The sequence below is a fragment of the Bombus terrestris genome, chromosome 5 (genome assembly GCF_910591885.1).
Source record: "Bombus terrestris chromosome 5, iyBomTerr1.2, whole genome shotgun sequence".
Lineage (NCBI taxonomy): Eukaryota > Metazoa > Arthropoda > Insecta > Hymenoptera > Apidae > Bombus > Bombus terrestris.
In genome coordinates, this window is record NC_063273.1 from 969,439 (window position 1) to 983,474 (window position 14,036).

Genomic DNA, 14,036 nt, shown 5'->3' on the forward strand with positions numbered 1-14,036 from the left:
GAATCGACGGTGAGAAGAAGGGGTGGACTTTTCGATATCTCTTTATAATTTCTAGTTGCAACTATGAATCATAGTTACATAGCAAATCGATATAATACAACGCTTTACTTGTTACGCTTTCTTAGATAGGTAGAATTAAGTTCAACGAGGTAACGAAAGCCTCTTAAGATATTGGTAAATTTATAAAAATTTGTCTGCGTTTCTTCATTCGCGATAATATCACTTCCTCGAAATTGATATCGATCGAAATTTCTGACGATACAGTCGCACCAGTGATTTACAAAGCTACGATGTTAAATCGGACGGGATTGCTTTGAGAACACCGAGGACAGCGAAAAAGTCTAAGCCATGGGAATCTCTGTTTCGACAAGATAAAACATCGTATAGGACATTTTCTTGTAAATTGCAACGATTTTCGATAGTTTGTAAATATAAGGCAACGCATCGCGGTTCTAGAAGACTTCCTAAATCGTCTCGAATCACATCGGAAAAAACAACTTTCGACGACACGTTCGCGTACGATGGAGAATTAGTTACATGGACGTTGCTCTCGCTAGTAATCGATCATGCGGAAGTATGGCCGATCACGAGGACACACGAGGAGTCGACGCGTTCTAGATTTTCACGCTGGACGAAGACGAGGAAATCGTGCTACTGGAGTCGTGAGAATCACGGTTGCGTGAACGTCAACTTCCTTCAATCTACCTCACGCCGGTGTTCGAGACGTAATAACAGCCGCATTTCATTTACAATGACACGCTCGCCTTAAATAATCAAAAACCCATTAGATGCACGTTCGTGAAGCGTTTCGAAAAGGTGGGTCACGATTTGATAATTCTTATTGCGGAGAAAAATTTGAGAAAATCGCGGAGGAAAAGCTTTCGGTGCATAAAGGTGGAGAAAAGAAACGAACGATACGATCGAAACGTCACTTTCACAAAGTCGCGACAGTTTCAGCACACTTTGGAGATTTTAAAAAGATTCCGACCAGAGAAACGTGCCATTTCGCTGAAAATATCTCTCGAAACGGGTCAAGTATATTTACGAAATCGATTTTAAATTGCTCGAAACGATAGATCGAAACAATAGAAATAGAATCGTGGAATTGTCACAATTTTCACAAAACAACAGTTTCACTACGGTATTCTGGCGGTATATCATCGTCGCTCAAAGTTAAATATCAAACTCAAGGACACAAATTGTATTCCATACAAATCTCTCATACTGGAAAAACGCTGGAAATGCGGCGATGCTCGCGATTAATTATTCGTCGAAGGCGAAACAACGAACCGAACGGGAGCGTTCTGTGTAACTATGTGTTATCTTAAAAGCTATCTAATGGAACAGTTTCCACGGATCGCGTTCGAAATAGTGGTAGATCACCGCGCGATTAGAGGCGGACTCGCGCATGGACTACTCAATTTCCCGTACGTTATCCCGGCACTGACGCGAACACGTTTTTGCAAATGCAAAACAAGACTCACAAGTATAATACGGACGATGAGGTTCAGCGAAAGTAACTGAGCTATTATGCCGCTGAGTATATAAGGCTCGGTCTAGAAAACGAAGCGGTTCAGTTAGTGGTTATACGCCACATCAAAACATACGCGAACTCGACGATGAATATCAAGGTAAGCGAATCTGCTTCCCGTGAAAATGCTTAAAATCGGAGGCAGGTCTCCGTCGTGCTTGTCCGACTTTCAGTAGAATTTGAAAAGTGTACGATTGTTTTCACGAAAGTCACCTCGATCGTGTCTCGTCGTTTGATTCGATATTATTTTGAACAAGGTAGAGTCATTTTAATCGGAACTAGACTTAAATTTGCTTAAACTACGCTTAAATTGCGCTCCGAATCAAGCTTTAATAAAAAGTTTCACGATCTTTGGGAACCTCAAAAGTACGTATTTCCAGTGTTTCTATGTATAGCGAGAAAGAGAATTCTTTGTAACAGACGATACGAATTCTTATTTTACCGTTTACCTTTTTATCAAACGATCGTATTGAAATTTAGAGAAAAAAAAATTAATGGAACGGATACGAGCAAAGAGAATTAAGAATTAGGAAGCCAAATTCTTCCAATTTCCTGGTCCAACAGCGTAGATCGTCTATGGCTTATACAAAAATTATCACATAGTTTTACACGATATATTCGAGTCCAACGGAAATTTGATCATAAAGACCGAGACTGACCGATAAGCCACAAACGAATCTGCGAAAGTCCACTAGCCACTTTCCATCTCCTTCTAAACCTCTGAATCTCAATCTGTGGAGAAAAATTTCGTGCCGAACGTAGAACGGAGACGTCGTCCAACTATACTTTCCAACGGAATTGCAAATTAATTCATCGTTCCCAACTTTCACTCGCAGTTGGCCATCGTCCTGGTGGCATTGGCCACGCAAGCTAGCTGCTCGGAGAAGGCAGCCGAGGAAAGCGCGTCACCGAAGGACTCTGTAGCCGATTCTTCGGAGAAGAAGACGGAGAAACGAGGATTGCACGGTAGCTACGGCGACCTGGGTGGTGGAGGAGGTGAGCTGAGCGGGGGCGGTGTTTCCAGCTACGATCAGCACGAGCACGTGAAGGCGGTGACCGTGGTGAAGAAGGTGCCAGTACCGTACGAAGTAACCAAGCACGTGCCTTACTTGGTGGAGAAGCATGTCCCGTACGAAGTGAAGGTCGGCGTACCCCAGCCTTACACCGTGGAGAAACACGTTCCTTACCCGGTAAAGGTGTTCGTGAAGGTGCCGGTACATGTGCCACAACCGTACACCGTTGAGAAGAAGGTGCCTTACGAAGTCAAGGTACCAGTGGACAAACCGTACGAGGTAAAGGTGTTGGTGCCGCAGCCGTACACCGTGGAGAAACACGTACCTGTGCCCGTTAAGGTACCCGTCCCGCAGCCATATACCGTCGAGAAGCACGTGCCGTACCCGGTGAAGGTCAAAATTCCGGTGCCGCAACCGTATCCAGTCGAGAAGCCGGTACCGTACGAGGTTAAGGTACCAGTGGACAAACCGTACCCGGTCACTGTGCCCAAACCGTACCCAGTCACCGTTGAGAAACCGTACCCAGTGCCGGTAGACAAGCCGGTACCCTACGAAGTTAAGGTACCGGTGGACAAACCGTACCCTGTGCCAGTAGAGAAACCTTACCCTGTCCCGGTCAAGGTACCAGTCCCTCAACCGTATACCGTGCACAAACCGGTACCAGTCGCGGTCCCAAAGCCTGTACCCTATCCTGTCAAGGTACCGGTAGACAAACCGTACGTAGTCGAGAAGGAAGTACCTGTACCGGTAGAGAAAGAGGTTCCGGTACCGGTGAAGATACCTGTGCCAGTACCGATTCACGAGGGACACGGAGGCAGTGGCGGTGGCGGCGGCGGCGGCGGTGGTTACGAAGGATTTTCTGGATACGGTGGAGACAGCGGCGGATATTTCTCTCATCATCGTTGAATTCTTTCGGTGATCGAGACGATTTCTTCGAAATGTTAAGATTTTTCATATACGCGCTGCTGGATCTCTGGGCAATCGTCTCTATCTCTTCGCGAATTTAAAGCCGAAGAAACGCACCGTCGACGAAATTCAACGTTTCGATCGTCTCTTCTTTCTAGTATATATTTTTATTTTTGGAAAGGAATAAAGAGGTATCGGGAGCAGCTCGTTGTCTCGCGTTGTTGAGCACGATAGAGTGCGAAACGGGGAGAGAGAACGAGGTAAACCGTTCCCCGAGCTTCTCGTAGCTAGTGCTTCTCTCGAGCGTAACCTGTCTTTCAGATTTTTACGTAACTTAGGAGGATGCTCGTAACTGGGTGATATTAGCGATTTCTTCGTGACAGCGTCTTCGTTTGGTCGATGTACTAATTTCCTCTGATCAATATGCTTTCGATGCACCAATTTGTTTCGATCGAACAGATGGATTTAAGGGAAGCCCAGGCGAAAATTTTCCTTTCTCTAGATTTCGCTAGACATCCTTTGTATCCGTCCATTAAATTCTTCAGCTCCATCTTGCCAGTTCGATAACGAGTATTCTGAGAGAACCGGAATACTTTCAGCGTTGAAACGTATTTTCCAAATTTATATATCGATCTTGCGATATTTAGCGAGATAGCGCGATTTAGCTAAAAAAGCACGAGCCTTCTTAAAAATCTGAGAAATTTTGAACGAAAAAAATTTGTAGTACAATGTACGATAGTTCTGTTTGATCGCAAAATTTCTTGGAAATCGTCCATGTAAAAATTCCTCAGTTCTCTGTCTATGTTTAAGCTGTTCCAAAGAAAACACTAACATTAACGGCGTTTAAGCGAGCTTTACGAGCATAAGTTAGCCGGTGTGAAATAAACGCCGCCACGTAATTACGATTTCGTTGCGGCGAACCACTTTTGTACCTAATTTAAGTTAAGAGTGAAATAGAGTGTCTTTTTGTATCAAAGATTTTTAATAAATACTCGTCTGTCATCTGACACAATCGACTTTTATTTTCTTCCTTGTTATTCGAGTTTTTTTAGTCCCGACAGGTTACGCGACTCTTCCGTTACCTATCGAACAATTATTACTAAATTTTTAGCTTTCCGTTGGGAACTATCAGTTATAGTACATAAAATTTAACGAACGCGCTCCAAGCATTCTTCTTTACACTTTTACTCGTTCATGTGCAACCTAATGCAACCGTTACGTTGAATTTCAAATAACTACTTAATGACGTAACTCTACCGTAAAAAATATACTAAAATATAGACGAAGCTTACAGTAGCACCAAAAAATTAAAATCTAACTAATTTCCTTTTTCTGAATCAATCCGTTCGTACAATAATTTCACTCGTGATATAACCAGATTCACAAATTTAGCAAGTATCGCGTTAATAATTACAAAGAAATAAAAATTACTCTTCAAAAGAGAAATCAAGAAAAGGCAAGGATATTTCTACCATTTTTGTAAAAAAGATTTCTGTGGTATCGCTTTTAAATTGCAATTAACAAATTTTATCAGAATATTCCTGCGAGTGACTTTTTATAGTAACGACGATACGTTCATCGTTCTTTTTCACGATACGTACAGTTGGGAAAAGCGTTAAAAAAATTCCGCGCGAACGCGCTAACGAGCTGACGCTTTCTCGATTCGTTCTCGACGGTTCTGCCGGAAATCTCATCCCCGCGGCGAGTTTCACTTTTGCAAAATTTCCCTTTTCGCGCTACCAACGCGGCCAACCAAACGAGCTCGATGTAAGAAGCCAAGAAGATCGAGCGGGACAGAACATCGTTACGTGAACATCTCTTTCGCTCGACGAATGGACACGACGAAACGATTCGCCGTCGAAGAAGAGTCTCACGTATACCTATTTATTTTCACATTCACGTAACAACTCGATGATTTTCACAAATTATTTCCTGCAAACTATACTATTACGGTGAAACATTATACGTATTATGGTGAAACAAATGTTAAAAGCTTGTTGTTATCAACAGGTTTCTAATTTCGGTTATCGGCCGGAGTTATTTTTACTAGAGTTTACCGCAGCTTCGTTCCTAGATTCTACGTGCGTATTTCTTTTGGAAATTTGTCAATTTTATGAAAAATTGATTTCTAGAATAATGTTAAATGTTAGTATTATTGAACGTTTGACGGTATTAATAATAATTTAATAGTAGTCTAAGAATGAATTTCCCACAAAATTAAAACGCTTGCAAGAGACGTGTAAATAGAATGCAGGAAAGAAACTCTAGAACACCGATAAAACTAATTCCACGAACGTGGAAAGTATCGAATGCGAATGATACGTATAAGATTTCAACGGTATCCAGTGATAAATAACTAATTTATATCGTAACTAACGTTAAATCAATCATGAGGCAACTGGTTATGGTACGTCGAGAAATCTTTTAATCACAGGATACGAAAAGATAAGGAAAAAAGAGGACGAAACGTTGGAACGTTCGGAGGCCAGTTCCGGGCGGCGTACTTTCGATCCCGAGTAAATCTTAATCGTTTCGTGGTGCAATTAAAGAGGCTCGTATATACGTGCTCAGGAAAGCATTACTTTCTCCATGGCTGCTGCGCTATATGGACACACGGATATACATGTATATTTTCTTGGTCCACGTACGCGTGCCTAGAAACGTTGCTGAGTTTCCTTCGAGTCTGATATTGGCCGTAGTTTCCATAGAACACGAAGTACTCTTTATTATTTTTAATTTGATCTTGTAAGCATAATCGCTGATGGTTGATCGCGCGTGTCATCGATATTGGAACAGAACGATTCTCCGGTGAACTGGAATAATTTGAAACTCGGTAATTGGTTATCGGTACGCGATAGAAAACAGTCTTACAAAGTTAAAAACTATTTACGCGAGAGCGAGCGTTTGTGCAAACATAGTATAACACTTTCTATGGCCATACACCGTAGTTGCTAATACTTATGGGCGACGATGTACATAAAAATTAAATTTCCTCTAAATAACTTATTTTCAGCGTTTCTGTTCTCGCATTAATCGGTATTTCTATCGATTTGAAGTTTCATGCGTTTACCTAACGCGATAAAAGAAATCAGATAGAAGTATAAATGAAATTGTCCATCGATGCGGAAAAATTTAATTTTTAACCGGGGAAAGGAGGCACACGAGAGCGCACATAGGTAACGCCGATTTAATTAACGCTGAAACGTAAATACGAACAATAAATAATAGGCAACGTCGGTTCTCGCAATAACTAACGACCACGTCAGCGATTGTTTCGTCCTTTCGGTTATGTAAAATGTTATGCTACATGGGAACCGGGAATTACAAAGAACACATAACCGTATATGAAAGTGCAAGCGGTTGGTCTTATTAGATAAGCGGACGAGTGGCTAACTTTTGTGAAAGTGGAAAAAATCGCGACGATTCTGCCATGCGTGAATTATAGCTGTACACGTTGCCATCGACTCCTTCCTGCATCGAGATCTCGCGTGCTTCCGGTTTTCTATCGAGCGCTGCGATAACACAAGGAGAATGTGTTCGTCCTCTTCTTTTTCTTTCGCTTCCTTTCAGAGTTTCACGTCGCAATTACCATTAGTGAAATAAAAAAATTTATTCGTTTCATTTATTCTTCCTTTTTTATGATAAATATATATATATATACGTGTATTCATCCTTTCCTCGTGGTAATTGAATTACGCTTTGCTATAGCAGAACATGTTGATGAATTACGATATGCTTTAAAGCACTGCCATTAGAGCGGGTAATAGAAGTAGTTTAAAAAAGGAGCAGCTCTATGTAATGTGCCCAAGTTATTCGCTTTATGCACGGTTCGTGTAACTATTATATCACGAGAGTGCATGAAATCACGATTACCTAAGATTTTCGTATATCACGTTAATGACTGTTACGTCATTCTTCTAATTATTCAAAATGACATCGATACTCTATCTTATCCATGGTCCGTTACGATCCTTCGATTATTAAATTTAAAATATATTGTTGTATATACGGTATCGTTGCTACTACTCTATTAGAGATAGTAAAACATATTTCTTACACAGAGTATTTTATAACACGTGGAATATATTCCATCAATAAGGAGGAATATAGAAACGATCGATTTCATTCATTTTAATCTATTTTAATTTTTCAGAAATTTCAAGAAATCAGTTGATGTAATGTTAATGTTAAAATAAGATAAGTAAAATCACGTATTCCATTTCGATCGATACATTCATACATACGATATACAAAGATGACTGTGTTATCATACCGAAGAATAAATTTAAATACGAAACACTCGGTGCATTCGTTGAAATAAACGAATCGAAGTAAAACTGTGTGAGATTTTCCCATCGTTATTAGAAATCTACCCAAGCATCTGTGATTATTTCAATTTACTGTAAAAATAATCATCATAAATCCATATTCCGAAGGCGAAACAAGTTTCCAACTACGGACTGCCGCCTTTGCCAGACTAGGTAATTAACGCGGCTGTACAAGAACTAAAAAAACGTTTCGTTATCCGAACCAGCTTACACTTCGCGTTATCCAAGCTATCGTTACAGAGCTTTGACATCTTTTCCCTTGCAAATTAGAAAAGAACAAATTTCGAGAACGACGTATGCCGTCGCTAGTCAGTGCACGAATTGTTTGCACGGTTATTTACGAATCCCATATTTATTTCAGTAGAACAGAGTCCCGTAGTTTCTCGACTGAATTGCGGTGAAAGCAAGAGCGTGTTACGAACTGCAGCTTTCGACGAAGAACGATCGTCGAACCGGCGCGTTTAGATCGCGTTTATCGCTCGTCTACAAGGACAAATAAAATCTTCGTCCTCCCTCATTCGTAATTGTCGTTTCAAACTCTGTTCGTGACTCTCGAACCACGTTATACCATGACAGTTTCGCTCGAGGAAACGAGTGAAAAACGTTTCGCGGATACCGGAAGTACACGGAGAAATATTACGAGTGCCGGTTACCGGAAGTCGCTTCTCGGTTTCCAGACGGCGCGTTCGCTCTCACTCAGGCAGGATTAACTTCGTGAAATCGTACACGAGCGAAATTTGTTCGTTTTTCTATCGGTGGATCGCGTGGCCATGCTCGAACGCGATTAATGAATCTTTCATCGGGTGTTTGGTTAACCATGTTGAGAATTACAAGGTTTATTTTACAAACGCTGGACGGTAGAAAGTGCGACCGGGATTTAAACGGGTGAACTTTCAAATGACAGACATAAACATGTACTTCGTGTACACGTAAAACACTTCAGAACACGATTAAACAGATGGTACATGTATATTAAAATACCTGTTAAATTCTATTACAACTAAATTCTATAAAGATAGCACCTAGACGCTAATTTACTCGCGATAAAATACCCAGGCACCGCGACAGCCTCATATCGATTACCCTTCCAATTCGAAATTTCGAAATTTTTTAGTATTAAATTTTAATTAATTTGCGCTCACGTTCAAATTCTACAAACGCTCGGAGAACCAATTTATAAATCCGCGATAAGATGTTCGAGCTCTATGAAAAGATACCAAAAAGGATACAAAAAAAAAAAAAAAAAAAAAAAAGATACCAAGCAAAGCCAAAAGCAAAACATATTTCAAAGAAGGTCCATTAGAAAAGAAAATGCGCCTGCCAGAGTACTTGACAAAGGTTCGAACAAGCAAAACGACGTCCATTGTGACGGTGAAAATTGAAACAGGGCAATGTTCTCCAAACTCCATGGACAACGGGAGAAAAGAGTGGAAGGGGTTGAACCGATGAAAGGAGAATATCCAGGAGTTTCCGTGACGGGGAGATCTGAATCGCGTAAATTCAGAGGCTGAAAGCCATTATCGAGTTTCCCCCGCGGCATCCGCGTTGGTCCCTGGGCTTCGCAGGTTCGTTCGTTCGTAGAAGCCGGGGGTGGAGCCCCTTTTATCCAATGCCGCGGGTGTCGGGGGCGCGACTGTGAAGCGAAGGCAATTATCGTAGCGAAACTTGAACGTTGCCGGCTTCGAGGCTGGCCGACGACGAGACCGAACTCCGGTACCGGGAGTGGAGTGTTTGGCGTCTGATACGACGGGTCAGGTCCCGGGGGATTCTCAGCGACTCAAACGGGACTATCCCGCCGCTCTCTCATCGCAGTTAATTACGGAGTCCTCCTCGGTCTCCTTCTACTCCATTTCCCATAGCTCGCTCAGCCCTTCCACGCTCCGTTTCCCTTCGCTCCTTGAGCATCCGAATCACCATTCGAAAACTTCCTTCGGGTTCTTCCACGTTGACCTTTCCGTATCTTCTTTATTTCGATTTTTCTCGTATAATTCAAGTGGAAAACTGTTTAATTGATTCTAAATTCAAGTAGATAGACGTTTGTTCCGGCAGGTAGAAGCACCTTCGTTGTTGATTCCTAATCTTCGAGCATTATTTTCTTTCGAGTATTTTGTTTAATAAATTATTATTAATTATTATACGAAGCTCTTAAATTTCACTCTAAAGCTTAAAATTAGTAGTCTGAATTGCTAATTATAATTCCAACACATTCATCTTTAAACGTTTAAATTAAACCTTCGATCGTTAAATATTCCATCTCCGTTCAATGCCACCGATTTTGATTCTTATTTATTCGACAAACGGAGCATAAAACGAAGGTACTTGGAACAAAATGGAATATATTAAATTCAGTTTTTAAATCCCCCGTCCTCGGAATAAAAACGAAATCTATTTTCTCTGACGCTAAATGCAGTTCGAATTTAAACTATAGAATTCAATTTAGTTTGTAATATAATCTAAATATTTACTTTGTTCGATACGAACTATCTTCGATGATACCAGCCAAAGATAAGAAAAAAAGAAAAAAAAAAGAAAGTGGAAACGATTCCAACAAAATGCAACATCTCTAAATCGAGTTGGAACACACAGGTGCATATGCGTGGGCGCGTGCGCGCGCGTGTAAGTGGCTTCAACAATCAACGGACGACAGAGGATCCCCCATGGGAATCCGAGCGAGCGAATCGTAGCGGGATTGAACGCTTGAAATGGAATAATATCCAATAATCTGGCAGCTGAGAGAACGGGATAAAAAGGGACGTTTTATCGGAACATCGCAGTAACCGAGCGAGTTCCCGAACCATTTCCGGCTCGGCTCGCTTTCTGTCTGTGCCCCGGCCACCGGGCGAAATTAATTATTGATTTCGGATACAGGCATTCACAGCCCCGGAGAGCTTTTAATCGAAAACGAACCAACCGTCCCGTTCGTTTCCGTTCGACGTGAATTCAGCGATTCGCCCTACGAGAGAGTCTGTGCTACGCCATCATCGCGACTCTTCTTTTAACGATGGCTACTTCAAAGATAAAATGGCAATATACGAAGAAGGATTTGCTTATATATGTTCTTTTTGTATATCTAATTTTTTCATTAATTTCTTTCCTTCTTTTCAATTATATATAATATGTCTGAATATATAATTTCGCTTTTTAAAATAATTTGTTAATTCGTAATGTTTGATATTTGTATAATATTTATTGGTTGAACGTTGATGGTTTTGAAATAAATCTCGGAAATTTGTGTAGCTTTATGAGTTGTGTTGGAAATCATTTTAATTACACTACGAACAAAATTTTTACGATTCAACTTTGTTATATGTATTTAGTAACAGATGAAATATACGAAGATTTTCGACTGAAATGTTCTAAATCTCTGTAGCATTGTTTTTAAAATTGATCGATCCGTTATAGAACGTTTTTAAAATACCGCGCACCTGCATCTATGCAACCTATGCTACCGATGCAAGATATCTGTTTCAAGATTTAAAAATAATCTATTACTGCGCTATTGTCAATGTAAAAGTTTGATTGGATATTTTACAAAAGTAATGAATATTATCTCTTTAATAAAATTAATTAATTAATTAATGTGTAAACATATATGTGCAATCCGAAAATTAAAATCAAAACTTTCGCACAAAGGTATAAAATATCGTAAATACGTATAGCTTTAAAATAAAAAATCATGCGACTGAAATCTACAAAAATATTTTATTATGTGTTACCTTGTAAGGATAGAAACGTAATTCGAGGATAGGAGGTTACAAACACCAAAATACATGCTGCGATCTTTTCACCCAACGGTGGATAGAGATGGAAGGGATGGAAATGTACCAGAGGTATTGGATTTTGATCGCAATGAATCTTCTCTTGATGACGGCAAATTCTCAATTAACTAAATTAAAAGGTTAGAAAGAAAAATCGTGTGAATCGCTTTGTTATACGAAGATGAGAATATGAAAAGGATAGTTATAAAAAGAATTATGTTTCGTGCGATTATATTAACGTTGGTAATATTTAAAATTAATTAAGACGTATTGAGACATTAACAAATGCACGAACACAAAAATAATTAGGAAATGGTATCAAGGAATCTTTGATATAAGATTAAAGATATAATATATAATTTACTATCGTTGCAGGTGATTTGAAAAAAAGTGAAAATACAAAATCTTTCATCGTGTAGAAATTTCATATTCTTTAAATGAAAAATGTATGTGTAATTTTCAGATATACAACTCCCGCGTAACACATATCCGCTATATGTAAATATACGTATTCATGTCAATAAAATTAACATGTTTTAAGTGCCCTAAATTTTAAGCAATATCTGTAATCACCTCCTGCAATTCAGCTTTTGTAAACATATGAAACAGTTGTTCAGGAGTCATTGTCATTACTTCTATATTGTTATCACTCAGTTTCTCTTCCATAACTTGCTTCAATATAACCAAAGCTGCCTTTATCGCTTCTTTAAGCGTCATAGACTGTAACAATACCGTAAAATGTTGAAAGACTGTTCACGCAAAAACCAAAACATTTATACAAAAAATAAATATCTTACCTTATGATACACTTCTTGGAGGTTCTGTTGGGCGCCTTCGCTTCCAGATCCAATAGCTTTAGCATCAAATTGTACAAAGGTACCAGAAGGATCCATATGATACAACTGAGGCCCTTTTTCATCGATACCAGCAAACAACATTGCTACACCAAATGGTCTTGACATGGCACTACCATCGTCGTCACTGTCTCCAAATTGTATAGCTAAGTTAGATACAGCCTGTGCCGTTGACTCCACAGACATTCTTTCATTGTAGACGAACCAATGATTTTGACATTCTACTCTAGCACGATCGATCATAGTCCTAGAGTCAGCTATTAAGCCGGATGCGGCGCATCCGATATGCTTATCAATTTCTACGATCTTTTCTACGGTTGTGGGTTCCATTAAACTGGAAGTGATACGTTTCTCCACAACTAAAACAACACCCTCTGATGTTGCGATTCCAATGGCAGTGGAACCAAGTTTTATAGCTTCTATGGCATATTCAACTTGGAATAACCTCCCTTCCGGAGAGAAGGTATTAACACCATGGTCGTATTCAGAACGTGTTAAAAACATCTGAAAATAAAAATATATACGTTGTTAAGATACACAGTGGATTAAATTTTCTCAAGTATAAAGATAACAAGATTGTATTTAGATCGAAACTTTGAGGTTATGGCTTGATAAATTTGGTATCAATGCATTTAATATTATTTTAAAAATGATATATACAAACGGTATCTTTCAAATATAATTACGATAAATTTGTTATTCTTTAGTTAATTCAACAATGACTACAATAATTATAAAAGGCCTAAATAGAATGTGGTTAGCTGGAATGACATAGCAAAACTAACAGATTTAGAATATGAATATAGAAACAGACAAAATGTAAGTCCCACTTAAAGTTAATTACTTTTCAAGAGTTAAGAAGATTTACCTTCGAGATGGTTTTATTATTTCAATAAAAATTGCTTAATAATAAGTTTAAGCCGACTGTCACAAACGCTAGTCACGGAGAGACTTGAATTTAATGGCGGGGATAAATACAGACGCGTATCTTGAATTCTCGGAACCCCGATGTCAAAGCACAATTTATTCCTAACTTCAAGGCACAGAAATATTTTCAAAACCAAAATACTTAAAATTGATTATATTTATCGCTCAATTTAGTCAATTATAACACAAAAATTATAATATGCAAATAATATTTCAACTTTTTAAGAGCATGAACAAAAATAATGTAATATGATTTAAACCAATTCACTAGTTTACGCAACGTTAGTCAAAATATATTTACAAATTTCAAATAATATTGATCACATTCAGAATTATATACCATTAATCATTAAAAATACGTTCTACCTTTTTGTTATATTTAATTTTGTAAAATTATGTTCTATATTGAACTTTTATAAGTATATATTTCCAGCGTCTATTTAAAGATGGCTCCTGTAACATGCTCATTTGAGGTTGTGTCATCAGATTATTCTATACAATATCGGATTATATACAATAAAAAGAAAAAAACGAACAATCATTCTTTATAAAATAAATAACGTTACAAATAAGGATTGATATAATGAACGGCAGAGATATTCATTTATTACAGAAATTTAATTCTGCTTTTGCTGAAGAAAATTGGGACGAGTTATTGAATCTTCTCAATCCAAAAATATTTGGATCTTTTGAATCGAAGTATGATTTAAAAAATAGTA

General features: G+C 38.8%; 3 protein-coding genes and 1 long non-coding RNA gene across 8 annotated transcripts in view; 3 read left to right on the top strand and 1 right to left on the bottom strand.

The window, feature by feature from the left end:
- Window positions 1-1,043: 1,043 nt before the first annotated feature.
- Window positions 1,044-4,457, top strand: LOC100646947 (proline-rich protein 4-like). The gene is made up of 2 exons (XM_003395815.3): window positions 1,044-1,631; window positions 2,368-4,457. The coding sequence occupies exons 1-2, from the start codon at window positions 1,620-1,622 to the stop codon at window positions 3,448-3,450; spliced, it is 1,095 nt and encodes a 364-aa protein (XP_003395863.1). The 5' UTR covers window positions 1,044-1,619; the 3' UTR covers window positions 3,451-4,457.
- Window positions 4,458-11,278: 6,821 nt separating this feature from the next.
- On the top strand, window positions 11,279-11,912 carry LOC125385080. Its single transcript, XR_007224033.1, has 2 exons — window positions 11,279-11,411; window positions 11,508-11,912. It is a non-coding gene; the product is annotated as an uncharacterized LOC125385080 (long non-coding RNA).
- A 30-nt stretch (window positions 11,913-11,942) lies between these two features.
- On the bottom strand, window positions 11,943-13,408 carry LOC100642803 (proteasome subunit alpha type-5). Its single transcript, XM_012309012.3, has 3 exons — window positions 13,259-13,408; window positions 12,334-12,894; window positions 11,943-12,256 (listed from the first exon to the last, which is right to left on the bottom strand). The coding sequence occupies exons 2-3, from the start codon at window positions 12,892-12,894 to the stop codon at window positions 12,089-12,091; spliced, it is 729 nt and encodes a 242-aa protein (XP_012164402.1). The 5' UTR covers window positions 13,259-13,408; the 3' UTR covers window positions 11,943-12,088.
- Window positions 13,409-13,744: 336 nt separating this feature from the next.
- The window catches only part of LOC100646705 (protein Wnt-7b), a 117,380-nt gene continuing 117,088 nt past the window's right edge, over window positions 13,745-14,036 (top strand). For all 5 annotated transcript variants that reach the window (XR_007224172.1, XR_007224173.1, XR_001098752.3 and 2 more), the window contains exon 1: window positions 13,745-14,016. The gene's annotated coding sequence lies outside the window, so the exon portion shown is untranslated. The remainder of the gene's footprint in view (window positions 14,017-14,036) is intronic.

Coding starts and splice junctions, on each gene's coding strand:
- LOC100642803 (XM_012309012.3), bottom strand. CDS start 12,894: ATGTTTTTAACACGTTCTGAATACGACCATGGTGTTAATACCTTCTCT. Junction 12,257..12,333: donor TCCAAGAAGTGTATCATAAG/GTAAGATATTTA, acceptor GTATTGTTACAG/TCTATGACGCTTAAAGAAGC.